Raw genomic sequence first — 16,069 nt, 5'->3', positions numbered from 1 at the left:
CAGTGAAACGTATAAAATAATGTAAACGTAACGAGTTACTATAAAAATAATTAAAAAAACGCGAATAATACTCAGATGGTTCGCAAATCAATAAGAAATTGTTAACCCTTATGATAAAAGGCTAAAAACTCAGTGAAAAAACAATAAAATATATCCGGCCATAATAATATGTCATCAAAGATATCATAATTAAGTCTTACCCTTCAGGATCACATTCTGGCGGCGGCGAGACCGTGCTCTTTATAATCAGAGGCGTCACAGTGGTCGGCGGCAGAGTGGTCGCTTTCGTGGTGGTCGCTTTTGTGGTCACAGTGGTGGGTTTAGGCGTGGTGGGTTTTGGTGTTGTTGTCGTGGTATACTTGATGGGCTGGTTGCGTTCCTCGTCGATGTAGGTGGTGCCGAGGGTCGTGCAGTGCGAAGAGTCGCAATGGAACGCGTTGTCGAGGCACTGGCACGTGACGCAGCCGTCGGATTTGCGCTCGCCAGGCTGGTTACGATATGATAAATCAGTGTCTTATTCTACGAACATACTACAATTATAATCTGAAAAGGGTCTACATACTAATAAAGAATTTGAATATGATTTTGAAGTACTTAACTATTTCTCTGCCTGTTCCTTTTACACGTCTAAACCGGTAACCTATTCTTATGAATTTCAGTATTGATAGATGTAATAACCTATCGCGAGTAGAAGAAAGGACATATGAAATAAGAAATAAAAGTTGTGTATGGGCCTCCAGAGGTACTTTACCTCGTATAGTCTGTGTAACTATTACTAGTCGACTACTAGTAATAGTTACACAGTCATACCTATACGTGTAAGTAAGAATACTGTGTAGTTTTTTGGTGTACACACGACAGCACATCAGGTTTGTTGCAAACTCGCCCCTATTACGACTGCACAAGAACCCACAGTGGTCACGTTGACGTGCCGTCGTCTGTACCAAAAAATACGCAACCATTTATCCATTATTGCATACCTTGACCATCTTCCCATCGGCGTAGCAAGTGCAGTCCTTCTCAGGCACGCAGGTCTTCATGTCTCGCCAGCGGTACCCTTTGCCGCACTTCTGCTCGGCCACCGATATGTCCACGCAGCCTTTGATGCACTTCTGCAAATTACATCAGTATTTTATGAGGTCTTCTACAGTCAATGATTGATTCAATCTTGTATTTTTTTTTATTGGTCAAATATTGAACCAAATATAAGATAAGATCCACGTTTCAGATTGAGTGGTACCAGAATACGACCCTAGGTTTGCGACAAAAAAGGAACAGAGTTAGTGACCCGAATAAGAACCACTGCGAAAAAGTCTAACGCCCGTATTCACAAACGATACTTGCTTAAGTGAAGTAGCAAATCGAACATATTACGAATTCAACGCTGTGTTGAATGGAGCTCTGTGATTGGTTCATGTGTCACACTATGCGACCACGCGCACTGTGAGACCTCATAGTAATGTTTATGAATCCGGGCGTTTCTGTTTCATTACTCTCCCATCCCTGTCCATCCTACGCTGCAAGATAGACACAGCTATACTTACGTCTCTCGGCCCACACTGGCCCTTGTCCCTGATCACAGCTCCAAGGTAGTCGCACAGCTGGTCGCAAGGATAAGCGCAATCGCGGTACACCTGGCCTGGAGGACACAGCCCTGCTGTGCTTGCTTGTTCCGTCGTCTTTGGTGTGGCTGTTAACAAATACATTTACTATTGAATACCTTTGGCAATGAATAAAATAAAATGTATAAAAAGAATTTTGCAGATGTATCGGACTCTTTAAGTTCCACAGGCCGGTCGTAAGCACAGCGTGTCGTATAAAGCCCGGTCCGTGAGCACGTAGAATTTTGTCCATTGACCCCTAGCTAAAGCCTGGTCCGTGAGCACGTAGAATTTTGTCCAATGACCCCAAGCTACCCATCCTTATCGCTCGCGCGTAATTATGTTGCTATCGCGCTCGCACACTCACTGCGGGTGCTAGTCGCACAGTCGCGTATAGTTGGGTTGGGTTTAAAGCTCTTTTTGGCTAGGGGTTGTATAACTTACTTGCAATGCAAGGTGAAGTAGGAGCAAGAGTGGTAATCTTCGTGGTGCTAGGAGTGGTTCCTTCAGTGGTAAAGCAGGCCAATCAAACACCATCGCCACAGGGTTGTACATGGTGCCCGCTCCGCAGGTCTTGAGCACAGCGTGACATATGCTATGGTTGATTAGGTATTATAGCTATAATTGGTGAATCTAATATAACTTACTAGGTGAAGTAGGCGCAAAAGTTGTGACCTTAGTAGTGCTAGGAGTGGTTCCTTCAGTAGCACCACACTCAGGTCGCACGGCTGCCACAGAAGCGGGCCAGTCGCACACCATCGTCACGGGGTTGTACATGGTGCCAGCTCCGCAAGTCTTTAGCACGGCGTGACGTATAGTTAGGTTGAATCGGTTTTAAAGCTCTCATTGGTGAATCTAGTACAACTTACTAGGTGAAGTAGGCGCAACAGTGGTAATCTTTGTGGTGCTAGCAGTGGTTCCTTCAGTAGCACCACACTCGGGTCGCAGGGCTGCCACAGAAGCGGGCCAGTCGCACACCATCGTCACGGGGTTGTACATGGTGCCAGCTCCACAGGTTTTGAGCACGGCGTGACGTATGCTATTAAAGTTATCATTGGTGAATCTAGTATAACTTACTAGGTGAAGTAGGCGCAACAGTTGTGATCTTAGTAGTGCTGGGGGTCGTTCCTTCAGTAGTGGGGCCACACTCGGGTCGCACGGCAGCCACAGAAGCGGGCCAGTCGCACACCATCGTCACAGGGTTGTACTTGGTGCCAGCTCCGCAGGTCTTGAGCACGGCGTGACGTATGCTATGGTTGACTCAGTTTTTAAGCTATCGTAGGTGAATCTAGTATAACTTACTAGGTGAAGTAGGCGCAACAGTGGTGATCTTAGTAGTGCTGGGGGTGGTTCCTTCAGTAGCACCACACTCGGATCGCACGGCTGCCACAGAAGCGGGCCAGTCGCACACCATCGTCACAGGGTTGTACATGGTGCCAGCTCCGCAGGTCTTGAGCACGGCGTGACGTATAGTTGGGTTGAGTAGGTCAGGCGTACATTCGTAGAATTTGTCGCAGTCAGTGGGATGTTGGTAGTTAGGGTGCGTGTCGTTGAGGCATTGGAATTCTGTGGAAAGGTTTAACTTTGAAGTTCCCGTAGTTTTTTTATTAAATAAACTTTTTTTTTTGCAAAACGTATATGAACAAAACGGGTAAGTAGATCACAATTTACCATCAGGTAAGATACAGGCCAAGAGCTTCTTCGTTTTTGATAAAAATAAAACCTTCTTGTTTGTTCATTTCTTTTCAATCTAATGCTTTCATCTACTGGACAAAGGCCTCTTTCCCTTTTGTATGCCCAAATAATAATGTTTGAGAGTAAATACCGCCCGGATATCTACGCAAAATATATTTGTCATCATGGTCTAACTTACCACATTCACACAGCACCCTGATCTCGAAGTCAGGGCAGGTGGTGCCTGTCTCGCGACAGACTAGGCCCCGCTCCAGGCTACACTCGACGTCGAGGCCGGTCTGCTTCGGCGTCTCGTGGTTGACGCGCGTGCGACACTCGATGCCTTTCATCATGTCTTTGCTGCACATGGGGGAGCCGATTTTCTGTGGAAGACACCATTTTATTTAACCAAATCAATATAATGCTTATTGAAAATATTATAGGCCAAAAATAGTAAGCTAAAGTGAGCCAACCATATCTGACGCGAAACCGGAATAAAACCATATTTCGGCAATGTATATCTAGTAGTGTTATAGAGCGTCCTCCCCAGTCTCATGGATAGATGATTCAAGACAATGAATAATGGTTGGACGACCAAAACGGGAGACGGTCGAACTTTAAGGATACCTACCTCCAGCTAAGCTTAGCTAATCCTTAGTTTGGGACCGTTATATTCTTCGGATTATTTCGTTGCGAGTTCAATGCGACTAAAACGTTCTTTCGGAACTTACTATGCCGTCAATAGTTTTATTGGAGATCAAGCTAACGATTCTGGCTGTGCAACAATCGCATTGGTAGTTAGAGGTGGAATTATTTTTCCCAGCTGTTGTTGTGGACTCACCAGGTCTTTAAGCTCCGGCAGTGGCTCCTTCTCCACGGACTCCCCACGAGGGCCCGCCTCTGGTGTGTGCTTGCTGATCCACGCCGTCCAGCCATCCACGCACTTCAGAGGTTCATCGTGCGGCTTGGGACTGGTCAGCGCAGTGTAGGGCTCCTGAATCACATCACAATACAGTATTAATGACAACGTGTATTACCGCTGTCTCCCACCATTTGTCCTCCACGAGCTGACATCGCATCTTTTGATAGGGACAACGAGAATCCGCCCATTTCAATCGTTTTGACGTTATTATCAATCATCATCAGTACACTAAAAGGAACATATTCGTATGAGTACGCCTATACAGATAGGCTTGATAACAGGCCTAGTCTTGTTTCTCGGAACAGCAATAAATCTGTTCTTTATGACATCGTTATCCACCAAGTACTTTTAATCTTTCTCACTCACTCGTGAGATTGTACACTTACCGCCTCAGTGGAACAGGGCTGGCCGTTGCAAACTCGTTCCTCCTTGGAGCATCGGCAAGTATGGCACTCGTCTTCCTCAATGACGTCACCATCGAACACCTCTCTGCCATCCGGCAGCGTCATACAGACTGGACGGCATTTCTTGTATGACGTCATTAATCCAGAAACTCTATCTCTGTCTCTTTCTCCAGAACCCATGATTGTACACTTACCGCCTCAGTGGAACAGGGCTGGCCGGTACACACTCGTTCCTCCTTAGAGCATCGGCAGGTGTGGCACTCGTCTTCCTCGATGACGTCACCCTCGAACACCTCTCTGCCATCCGGCAGCGTCATACAGACGGGACGGCATTTCTTCTACGACGTCATCATTCAGCAACTACCTGTCTTTCTCCCTAGATTCCATAGTTGTACACTTACCAACTCAGTGGAACAGGGCTGGCCAGTGGCCGGTACACACTCATTCATCCTTGGAGCATCGGCAAGTGTGGGACTCGTCTTCCTCGATGACGTCACCCTCGAACACCTCTCTGCCATCCGGCAGCGTAATACAGACTGGACGGCATTTCTTCTACGACGTCATCATTCAGCAACTATCTGTCTTTCTCTCCAGCTCTATGATTGTAAACTTACCGACTCAGTAGAGCAGGGCTGGCCGGTGCAAACTCTTTCCTCCTTGGAGCATCGGCAGGTGTGGCACTCGTCTTCTTCGATGACGTCACCATCGAACACCTCTCTTCCATCCGGTAGCGTCATACAGACTGGACGGCATTTCTTCTATGACGTCATTAATCCAGAAACTCTATCTCTGTCTCTTTCTCCAGAACCCATGATTGTACACTTACCGACTCAGTGGAACAAGGCTGGCCGGTGCACACTCTTTCCTCCTTAGAGCATCGGCAAGTGTGGCACTCGTCTTCCTCGATGACGTCACCCTCGAACACCTCTCTTCCATCTGGTAGCGTCATACAGACTGGACGGCACTTTGCTCGCGGAACGCATTCGGTTAGGCTGTCGTTGCTGTATACTTGGCCTTCTGGGCATGGCTTCTTGGGCTTACATCCTAAAAAAAAAGAGTATGTTATACAGTTCTAAAAGTATTGTGGTCCGTAGCATTTTCCAGAGTATGCAGCAGCTGCCATAGCGTACTGAAGGATAATGGGGATTGTCTATTAATCGGCCACATGATTAGTAGGACAAGGTCCGTTTTACAAATAAAATAGTAACATAGTCATTAAGCTTTTTTTATTAACACTTTATGGATCTTAGGCCCGGTTTCTACGAAGGCGAAGCAGAGCGGATCGGAGAAGTGTTTTAAATAACCAATCAGATTTCATTATTTCCACATCTTCACTCCGCGCTGTGACGCTGCCGCTGTCAAAAGCTATATAGAAAAAATAGTCCGCCCGTTATCATATCTCCTCTCTTCTCCACTCCGGAAAGGGATTGATTTCGGACAACTGAGGTGTCCGAAATCAATACTTTTTTTCCTATGTATTTTTGTCGCAATATAGCTTCTATTACAATGGCATAAGATGCCAACGTTTATCTTAATCTGTTCAATCGTACCTTCGACGCAGGTGTCCTGCTCGCAGTTGCCTTTAAGCTCCTTGTACCCTTGCGTGTTGTCGCAAGTCTCGGCCGGGCACGCCGACACGCAGCCGTCGTAGTTCGAGCACTCCTCGTCGCACTGCATCGCTGTGATGGAATATAAAATTCAAGTTTATCATAAAATATAATATTCCGAATATCAGTTTGGGTCTAAACCAATCATCGTTTCACCGTGACAGATTATAGATTAGGATTATTAGATACCTATGGAAAAAACATATAAAAACGTTCATGACTGGGAATCGTGCTCTTCAAACTAACGGTTTTCTCTTCTGAGACTTGAACCTGCCAAAATTCTGATTTCTCCCTGATTGAAAATCACAATTTTGCTTATTATCATGAAATTAAATGCTCACTATTCCTGCGTTACATACTGACCCCCTGCTGTAAAAACAATCGCAATTAGAATCTAAGATACATAGGCTCGAAGCGCTGCATTGAAGAAACTCGCCTAACTTTAAGCTTTAGTTTATGAGAGCCAGTGCCGTGCGGCTTCGATGATGCGCGAGCGCTGGAAAGACTACGACGCTAATGGGGGGTCCCTAAAAGCTATTATGACTCACGGCACACTGCCTGGCTGCGCCAATTAAAGGTGACGCCTCTAACCGCGCAGCTAACGCAGCGCAGGCGCAGTCGCAGTCGGCGCCCGAGTCGCACGCGCAAGCGTCGCGTTCGCAGCGCTACATATACGACATCCACCAGACTTCTAGCGCTAGTCTATGGTAACTTAAAGCTATCAACACTTACGGCACACAGCGCGACGCAGGCGCAACGCTGCATGAAAGAAACTTGCCTAACGTATATGGTAACTTAAGTTAAAGCTGTAAACACTCACGGCAAACTGCCTGGCTGCGCCAATTAAAGGTGACACCTCTAACCGCGCAAGAATGCGCGTACGCAGCTAACGCCGCGCAGGCGCAGTCGCAGTCGGCGCCCGAGTCACACGCGCACGCGTCGCGCACGCGTCGCGCTCGCAGCGCTGCATATACGACATCCGCCGGACTTCTAGCGCTAGTTTATGCTAACTAAAAGTTATCAACACTCACGGCACACTGCCTGGCTGCGCCAATGAGGGCTATCGTTTTTATACTTAACAGTTGGCACCCCTGGCGATTGACAGGACCTTACTCTACAGTGGCGCCATCTTGATGAGTGCAAAATGCGATAGTCCTCCTACCACTTTAGCACTCACCAGATGGTGCCACAGTCTTCGCTACTAGCAAGTGACAGGACCTTACTCTACAGTGGCGCAAACTGGTGAGCGCTAAAACGATAGCCCTCATTAAAGGTGTCGCCTCTATGCGCGCAAGCCAGCCCGTACGCAGCCAGCACAGGCGCAGTCATAGGCACAGGCGTTGCGTATGACTTGCGTTGTATGAAAAACATCCTCCCTAAAAGATATTATGACTTACGGCACACTGCCTGGCTACGCCAATTAAAGGTGACACCTCTAACCGCGCAAGCATGCGCGTACGCAGCTTACGCCGCGCATGCTTGCGCGGCTAGTTTATGCTATCTTAAAGCTATCAACACTTACGGCACACTGACGCTGAATCAGCGCCGCTTCGACAATGCGCGGGCGCTGGCAAGACTACGACGCTTGAAAAAGGCTAGTGGGGGGTCCCTAAAAGATATTATTGACTCACGGCACACTGCCTGGCTGCGCCAATTAAAGGTGACGCCTCTAACCGCGCAAGCGTGCGCGTACGCAGCTAACGCGGCGCAGGCACAGTCGCAGTCGGCGCCCGAGTCGCACGCGCAGGCGTCACGCTCACAACGCTGTATGAAAGACATCTTCCTAACTTCTAGTGCTAGTCTATGCTAACTAAAAGCTATCAACACTCACGGCACACTTGCTGGCTGCGCCAGTTAAAGGTGACGCCTCTAACCGCGCAAGCGTGCGCGTACGCAGCTAACGCGGCGCAGGCACAGTCGCAGTCGGCGCCCGAGTCGCACGCGCAGGCGTCGCGCTCGCAGCGTTCGATGTATGGCGCAGGAGACACTTCGGTGGCGCATAAGCTGAATGGATACTGCTTCATGATGCCGCATGTGCTGACTGCCCAGTCTCTGCGTTCGGGACGGGATTTGCAGTAATCCTAAAGGGAATACAAAGTTTTAATTGTAGAACATAATTATTGACTCCTTAATCACTTTAGGGCGTACGCTAAAAAGTGTGCGGGTGCACGTAGCGGGTTCCCGGTACGTGCGCCCGCCTCCGCCGTGCGTGTAAAAAACGTCGCACGCGCCCACGCTACACTACGCTACACAATACATTTTTCAATACGGATATATCTGCGAGCGCCCGCGCTAGTTTTAGAATTGTTTTTACGACGTATTTTTCATTGTGATACTTATTTTTTTGACAATGGTGCCGCATGGTTCAGTCGAGTTATTAAAACGACACAAAGTAAAAAAAATGAGTGTCAATTAATTAGTAATGATTAACTTACCGAAACTTCTTTTGGTTTAGGACACGTAGGTTTCAGCTTCCAAGAATCCGCGAATACCAACGCAGATGATTCCGGTAAACCTCCACCAGATGGCGTTTGGAAGTCGTCGCGCTGGTCGCCGTTGAAGTTGCCGCAGAGTCCTTTCACCTACGACACATTAAAATTATTATTTTATTTTTTATAGATTATTATTTTATTACTTTACTTTAGGTTTTTAACATTACAAATTCCATACACCAGTAGCGCCACCATAAATTAAGGAGATGTTTCCTAGCCTCGCTAGATGGCGTAGCGGTCGCGCTGCCCCGCGGTGTGTGAGTATTTTTTCCGTTCCTTAAAGCCCCCGAGTGACTTCGTGTCGTCACTCTGGTTTCCCTTCAATACGAATAAATCTTTCGCCTTTTACTAATAGTCCAGTCATTACGTACATTCAAAAAAGAAAATGAATTTGCGCTTCTAATTTTTTAATATGTTGTAGGGGATACCTAGAAAAGCTTAACTTGAGATTGTCGACCAAGCTTTCCTAGGAGCTTTCGCCGCCATNAAGTTGTATCGCCTCGACTTGATGGAGAGTCCATTCCCGAGTTTGGCCACGTCGAAGCTGTTCTTCTGGAAGCATATCTTGGTGGTCTGCTCGACGGTGTACTCGCTATTGTCGCGCTCACTCATGAGTTAAATATAATTAGAATAAGTAAAGGCAACTCACTCCAATCTTGATGTCTCCATCCGTATTGTAGAGGACAGTGAAGTTGTATCGCCTCGACTTGATGGACAGTCCATTCCCGAGCTTGGCCACATCGAAGCTGTTCTTCTGGAAGCAGGTCTTGGTGGTCTGCTCGACGGTTTACTCGCTATTGTCACACTAGCTTATGAGTTATAATATAATTAGAATTAGAAAAGGCCACTCACTCCAATCTTGATGTCCCCATCCGTATTGTAGAGCACAGTGAAGTTGTATCGCCTCGACTTGATGGACAGTCCATTCCCGAGCTTGGCCACATCGAAACTGTTCTTCTGGAAGCAAATCTTGGTGGTCTGTTCGACGGTATACTCGTAGTTGTCGTACTCGATCATGAGGTTCGGCTTGACCTTGATGAGCTGGTCGTCTTGGTGCACGATTAATTCGTTCTGGCACCCGTCGAGGCGGCACTTCTTGCGGACTGGGTGGGAACAAGTTTACGATGTAATTTTACTGGTAAGCAGGTGTGCTGATTTTTAAAATAACTTGAAAAAATCTAACTGCCTATGGTGGGAATCGAACCCACGACCTTTCGCTTGCCGGGCGACTGCTCTTCCATCTGAGCTACTTAGACACTGGACTGGATTAGTAACTGGATACATTCGAAGCGACTCTTACCGCCAATCAATCTAGGTGTGGTGATGTCAGGTCTAAAATCAATATAAATCTTGACTATTTTATTGTGGAGGACACTATAGGCCAACATGTCAAAGTTACGGGCTACCACAGGCATATGAAAGGCTCGATTCATTTCGGCAACATAGAATCAAATTATTGGGATTTTGAAAGGTTATTGAGGGACATTTAAAGCGTTTAAATAAGAAAGGTCGAGAAATGAAATAAAAATGTTAATGCCACTAGAACAAAAATCACTACTGCTTGTCAAATATACATATACCCACTTTTCACATGACTTACCCAGCACACTCCAGGCATCGAACCGGTTGTCCCTGGCTAGAATGTGGAAGCAGAGATCATACTTGTAGTCGGCGCCGTCGAACGTGCTCACGGCGCGCTCTGTCACGTTGCAGAAGGCAAGTCTCTCTGGCGGCGGCACGCATGAGTACCTGAGGATTATTTTTTTTTATGGATAACAAGACAGATATTTGACCGCAATCGCACCTGGTGTTAAGTGAGATGCAGTCTAGGATGGTACATATCTTCCCTGTAAGGATTATTCACTTTCGCCTTAAAAAGGCCCAGATTATAGTGTTCGGGAAAGACAGCAGCAGGTAGCGAGTTCCAGTCCCTAGCTTTTCGCATTATAAAAGAGATGATGTATGGCTGTAGTGGGTCTTAAAGTAACCATACGTTGGGTAAGGTACCTAGAAGGTAAGGTTAGGAAAGTAAGCACTATTTGAAAAGGATTCTGTTGCAATTCATATTTACGAGAAACAAGTAGACGTGTGCAGATATCAGTAGCAGATCCCGGCTGCGGTGGCAGTGGGTGCTAGGGGATACACGTGAGCTGTGGGATTTGCGTTCCAGCGACACACGAGAACTGCTGAATACACATGAATTTCGGGATACAGGTGAGCTACGAGATAACATGGGTTATGAGATACTCGTGAGCTACGAGTTACACGAGTGCTGCGGGACACAAGTACGCTGCGGCGCATACGTGAGCTGGCAAATACACTTAGCAGCAGGGATGCTCGTGGGATACTCGTGGGTAGCTGGAAACAAGTGAGCTGCGGAAAGACATAATAAGGTGTGGGATACAGGTGAGCTGCGGGATAGACATGGGTTGTGAGATACTCGTGAGCTACGTGATACTCAAGAACTGCAGGATACTCGGAAGCAGCGGTATACACGCGAGCTGCGTGACACGTAAGCTGCGGGATTCACGTGAGCTGCGTGATATAGCGACTTACTGCGGGCACTCATGCGGCGCTACTGAGCCGGCATCCAACCGTAGCGAGTAGCGCGGCGGGCAGGCGGGCGCCGAGCAGACGAGCGGCGCCGGCGTGGAGCCCGGCCGCGGCGGCGGCGGCAGCTGCGGGACGCACTTGAACTGAGGGCACTCCTGCTTCTTCAGGTCTTGAGCTGGGTTTAGGGTCGGCTTGTCGAGAGTAAACGCCTGGTTCGGTTGCGATGTTGGCAGAACAGCTGCAATGGGAAAGTTAAAGAAATAGTGTAATTTATACCACAAACCCGCGCGCTAAGCGTGTAGGCTTTGCAACGTGAGTCATGTGCCTGACGCATACGCTCACGCGAGCGCAGACGTGCTGATAAGACGTATACGAATACGCCCTAGCTGCTAGCCTGGTTTCCACCAAGACTGAGAGGAGACAAGAGATGTATTTTGAATAACCGATCACATTTTGTTATTTCCACTTTTCTTCGCTCAACTTCGGTGAAAATAACAATTTAAAATAACACGCCGTATGCATGTAAGTTACGAAACAGCACATTACGAATATTCACAAAACAGCACAAAAAGTTGAAAAAAGAAGTTAAAAGCAGACTTACGATTGTATCCGCCCTTCGAGAAGCCTCCTTTCGAGTACCCGCCTTTAGAGTACCCTCCCTTAGAGTACCCTCCTTTGGCGTACCCGCCTTTAGCGTACCCTCCTTGCTGGTACCGCTGGTAGGAATACCTTGGACGCGGCGGCGGGATGTCAGACGTGTAGGAGAGGGAATAGCTGGAGGGAGTGGTGTAGCGGACGATGTAGTTGGGAGGACACTCTACTACTGGGCACACTAGCGCTGAAACAACGAGTATTCATTAAATAAACAACAAAATAAAGATTTTCTATTTCTTTATAAAGCAAGGTTCACACATGACAGCACAGATGAACTGTCTAGTCAAGGATGGTACATTGGACCATGGTGTGATTGCGGCCAAATATCTGCTTTGTTCTACATGAAAAAGCATGACGTGCCACAATAAGATCAATTCAGTAAGCTAGGCACTTTTGTCATGGATGAATTGATAAAATATCTTGGGTTTATGATAAAGTATCTGTTGCGGACAGCCGCTCGGGCGTGCGGAAATAAGAAAAACCTTCGGTTAAAATGAAGATGTATTCCTGCAAAATATGCCCACAACGGCTATCAAAAAACACATACTTCAAACTAAAACAAAAGGTATCAAAAGTAATAAAATAAGTATAAAAAACATAGACAATATAAAAAAGAGGTTGGTCCACCAATCGGTTCCCAACAGTATCTTTATTTTGTATTTGTTAATTGAGTTGTTTTGGACTTAAACCCATTGGTGCCAAACTTCATAAGCGGTCGACCTGAACTGTCGATCCAAGTTGAAGCAGGTAACCATATATTTTTGTGAGAAAATTATGTTATGTAATTTAAGTCAGGACTATTAATGATAGAGTGGATATCATGGATTCGAACTCACGTTTAGGCGTAGTGGTAATTTCCGTCTTCGTGGCAGCAGTGACGCCGACAGTTGGCTGAACAGTAGTCACTATCGTCGGCTCCAATGTCGTCGGTTTGGGCGTGGTTATGGTGGTGGTGCTGCATTCCTTCTCATCATCAGGGCAGTCTTGCAGGCCGTCGCACCACTTGTCCAGCGCCAGGCATAACTTGCTGGTGGGACAGATCCTGGTGCCGGGAGGGCACGGCTCGCAGAAGCACTCGCAAGACGGTTTAGGTACCAGTTTGGGTACCAAGGTCTGTTGGGAAATGATCAAGTTGTAAATTGGGATGATGACTGGGTAATGAAATCGAAATTCTATTTAGTCCGTCAGACAGATTCATAATTAAATAATGAGTAAATTAAAAGTGACGCCACATTTGTAACGTTAGTTTAATACAGAAACACCAGTTGTTTCACAAAATGACACAAGTTTTATAATATGGCAATATTAGCTTAAAAATCAGTAAAATAAAAAATACGAGTCTAATATGTATTTTCAATATTATCTGTCTGACGGACAAATAATTGAAATTTTGTCATCTAGCCTATTGGCGTCTATACCATAGAAAATGCCTTAGGTTGCATTTCCACCAGAGAGGTGCGAGGATGCACATCCTAGGGAAGTGTTTGTAAAGAACCAATAGAACCGCTTCATTTACCTCGCCTCGGTGGGTGGCTGTGTTTCCTCGATGGGTGGAAACACAGCCTTATCCCAAGGGAATAAGGTGCAGATGATTATAGAGGGCATCTTACCGGGGCACACTTGCACTCCTTGACGGGCTTGCAGTCGGTGACGCCGCCCAGCTTGCACACGCACTCGTCGCAGTTCTCGCCGCGGAACGTCGCGCCCACGTCGTATCTGCGTGATGTCAAAACGGATTTAAAAATCAACGAATGCCAACTCAATGGTCTCTTGGTTAATGCTAGCGTGGTCATAGGCATATTCATTCACGTAACAACAACTGGACTACAGCGTTGATAAGTTACTGGAGCCGTTCCAGGAGTAGTCTATTACCTGTTCGTATGTCTTAATATAAGGGAGGTTATGGGTGTGGTTTATTCTAAAATGTTGTCTCACGTGAGGTGCGCCACGACGCAGGGGACAGGTCGCACGGCACGCACACCACCCCTTTGTAGAAGTCACCATAAAGCTAGGCTAGTGATATAATAAGACCGCGACAGCTGGACTAGGAGTGGGCGTGGCCTGTGCTAGTTTACGACATTATCGTCACAGGAGCAGCTGGTGTTCTGCATCTTAGTCTCTTGGACCGTTACACTATTCCAACTCGAAAGGGGCGTGGCTTGTGCCAATGTTCTGCAAAACCAACAGGGCTGCACTCACGTGAGGTGCCCCACGACGCAAGGGCACAGGTCGCGCGGCACGCACACCTCGCCGTTGAAATAGTCGCCGACGCCGTCGCAGGAGCAGCTGGCCGCCTGCACGCCGGGGCACACGCTGCATGACGACGGAGTGCTGCCCTGGCCTGTGCTAGTTGACTCACGTGAGGTGCCCTACGACGTAAGGGCAAAGATCGCGCGGAACGCACACCACACCTTTGTAGAAGTCACCATAAAGCTAGGCTGATGACCGTGCAAACTATGGAGCTTATGGGCGTGGCTTGTACTTAAGACTATTGCTGCTCTGGAGACCAGGGCCTCACTTACGTGAGGTGCCCTACGACGCAAGGGCACAGGTCGCGCGGTACGCACACCACACAGCAGAGAAGTCACCATGAAGTTAAAGTACCACTGTTTATTAGACCGCACTAGCTGGATAGCTGGTTGTGGGCGGGGCCTGTGCTAGTTACAACGAGGCCGTCACAGAAGCAGCTGGCTTTCTGCATCCTGGGCCGTACTAATTATTGAGCTTATGGGCGTGGCTTATGGTAAAATATTCGCTACTGTCATAAGACCAGGAGTGCACTCACGTGATGTGCGCCACGACGCAGGGGCACAGGTCGCGTGCCACGCACACCACCCCTTTGAAGAAGTCACCATAAAGCTAGGCTGATGACCGTGCAAACTATGGAGCTTATGGGCGTGGCTTGTACTTAAGTCTACTGCTGCTCTGGAGACCAGGGCCGCACTTACTTGAGGTGCCCCACGACGCAAGGGCATAGGTCGCGCGGCACGCACACCACACAGCAGAGAAGTCACCATGAAGCTAAAGTACCTCTGTTTATTACACCGCACTAGCTGGAATGGTTGTGGGCGGGGCCTGTGCTAGTTACAAAGACGCCGTAGTAGGAGCAGTTGGCCTTACGTATCTTGATCTTTTGCACCGTGCTAATTACGAAGCTTATGGGCGTGGCTTATGGTAAAATTTTCGCTACTGTCACAAGACCAGGAGTGCCCTCACGTGAGGTGCCACACGGCGCAGGGGCACAGGTCGCGTGCCACGCACACCACCTCTTTGTAGAAGTCACCATAAAGCTAGGCTAGTGGCATATAAGACCGCGACAGCTGGACTGGGAGTGGGCGTGGCCTGTGCTAGTTACGACATCATCGTCACAGGAGTAGCTGGCTTTCTGCACCCTGTGTATTGGATAAATTAGGAAGCTCACGGGCGTGAGTTGTGCTAAAGTGTGCTGCTGCTAAAGCTGGAGACCAGGGTTGCACTTACGTGAGGTGCCCCACGACACACTAGCGGGACTGGTTGTGGGCGGGGCCTGTGCTAGTTACAAAGACGCCGTCGCATGAGCAGCTGGTTTTCTGTATCCTAGTCGCTTGGACCGTTGCACTGTGCCAGCTTGAAAGGTTTTTTTTCTTGGCTTTCGCGGTTTGCGTTTAGCCACAACGGTGCTTGAAAGGTTATGGGCGTGGCTTGTGCCAATGTTCTGCAAAACCACCAGGGCTGCACTCACGTGAGATGCCCCACGACGCAAGGGCACAGGTCGCGCGGCACGCACACCGTACCGTCGCGTAAGTCATTATGAAGCTAGGCTAGTGGTATAGCTAGCTAGTGACCACCCCAGCTGGACTGGGAGTGGGCGTAACTTGTGCTAGCTACGACGCCGTCGCAGAAGCAGCTGGCTTTCTGCATCCTGCTCTTTTGGACAAACCAGGAAGCTACTGCTGCTAATGCTAGAGACCAGGAGTGCACTCACGTGAGATGTCCCACGACGCAGGGGCACAGGTCGCGCGGCACGCACACCTCGCCGTTGAAATAGTCGCCGACGCCGTCGCAGGAGCAGCTGGTCGCCTCCACTCCTGGGCACACGCTGCATGACGGCGGAGTGCTGCCCTGGACTGCCACGGCTGGAGTGGTCGTGGTAATAGCTGAGGAAAACAAATTATTGTCAGTA

At 48.1% G+C, this 16,069-nt stretch overlaps 1 protein-coding gene across 1 annotated transcript in view; it reads right to left on the bottom strand.

Annotated features, from left to right (window-relative positions):
• Nucleotides 1–16,069, bottom strand: part of LOC114359501 (hemocytin-like) — a 34,783-nt gene that overhangs the window by 4,875 nt on the left and 13,839 nt on the right. Inside the window, exons 20-38 of the mRNA XM_028313926.1 lie at nt 15,872–16,043; nt 13,518–13,623; nt 12,744–13,020; nt 11,855–12,091; nt 11,257–11,491; nt 10,301–10,449; nt 9,553–9,803; nt 9,350–9,475; nt 9,163–9,303; nt 8,644–8,790; nt 8,040–8,289; nt 6,152–6,280; nt 5,428–5,645; nt 4,117–4,269; nt 3,475–3,658; nt 2,904–3,167; nt 1,545–1,690; nt 981–1,112; nt 201–487 (exon numbers count right to left, since the gene is read on the bottom strand). Coding sequence (XP_028169727.1) covers nt 201–487; nt 981–1,112; nt 1,545–1,690; nt 2,904–3,167; nt 3,475–3,658; nt 4,117–4,269; nt 5,428–5,645; nt 6,152–6,280; nt 8,040–8,289; nt 8,644–8,790; nt 9,163–9,303; nt 9,350–9,475; nt 9,553–9,803; nt 10,301–10,449; nt 11,257–11,491; nt 11,855–12,091; nt 12,744–13,020; nt 13,518–13,623; nt 15,872–16,043 — 3,604 coding nt within the window. The remainder of the gene's footprint in view (nt 1–200; nt 488–980; nt 1,113–1,544; nt 1,691–2,903; nt 3,168–3,474; nt 3,659–4,116; nt 4,270–5,427; nt 5,646–6,151; nt 6,281–8,039; nt 8,290–8,643; nt 8,791–9,162; nt 9,304–9,349; nt 9,476–9,552; nt 9,804–10,300; nt 10,450–11,256; nt 11,492–11,854; nt 12,092–12,743; nt 13,021–13,517; nt 13,624–15,871; nt 16,044–16,069) is intronic.

This window comes from Ostrinia furnacalis, unplaced genomic scaffold, assembly GCF_004193835.3.
Source record: "Ostrinia furnacalis isolate ACB-3 unplaced genomic scaffold, ASM419383v2 OfSCF4439, whole genome shotgun sequence".
Classification (NCBI taxonomy): Eukaryota; Metazoa; Arthropoda; class Insecta; order Lepidoptera; family Crambidae; genus Ostrinia; species Ostrinia furnacalis.
This window is presented reverse-complemented; position numbering and strand designations above follow the sequence as displayed.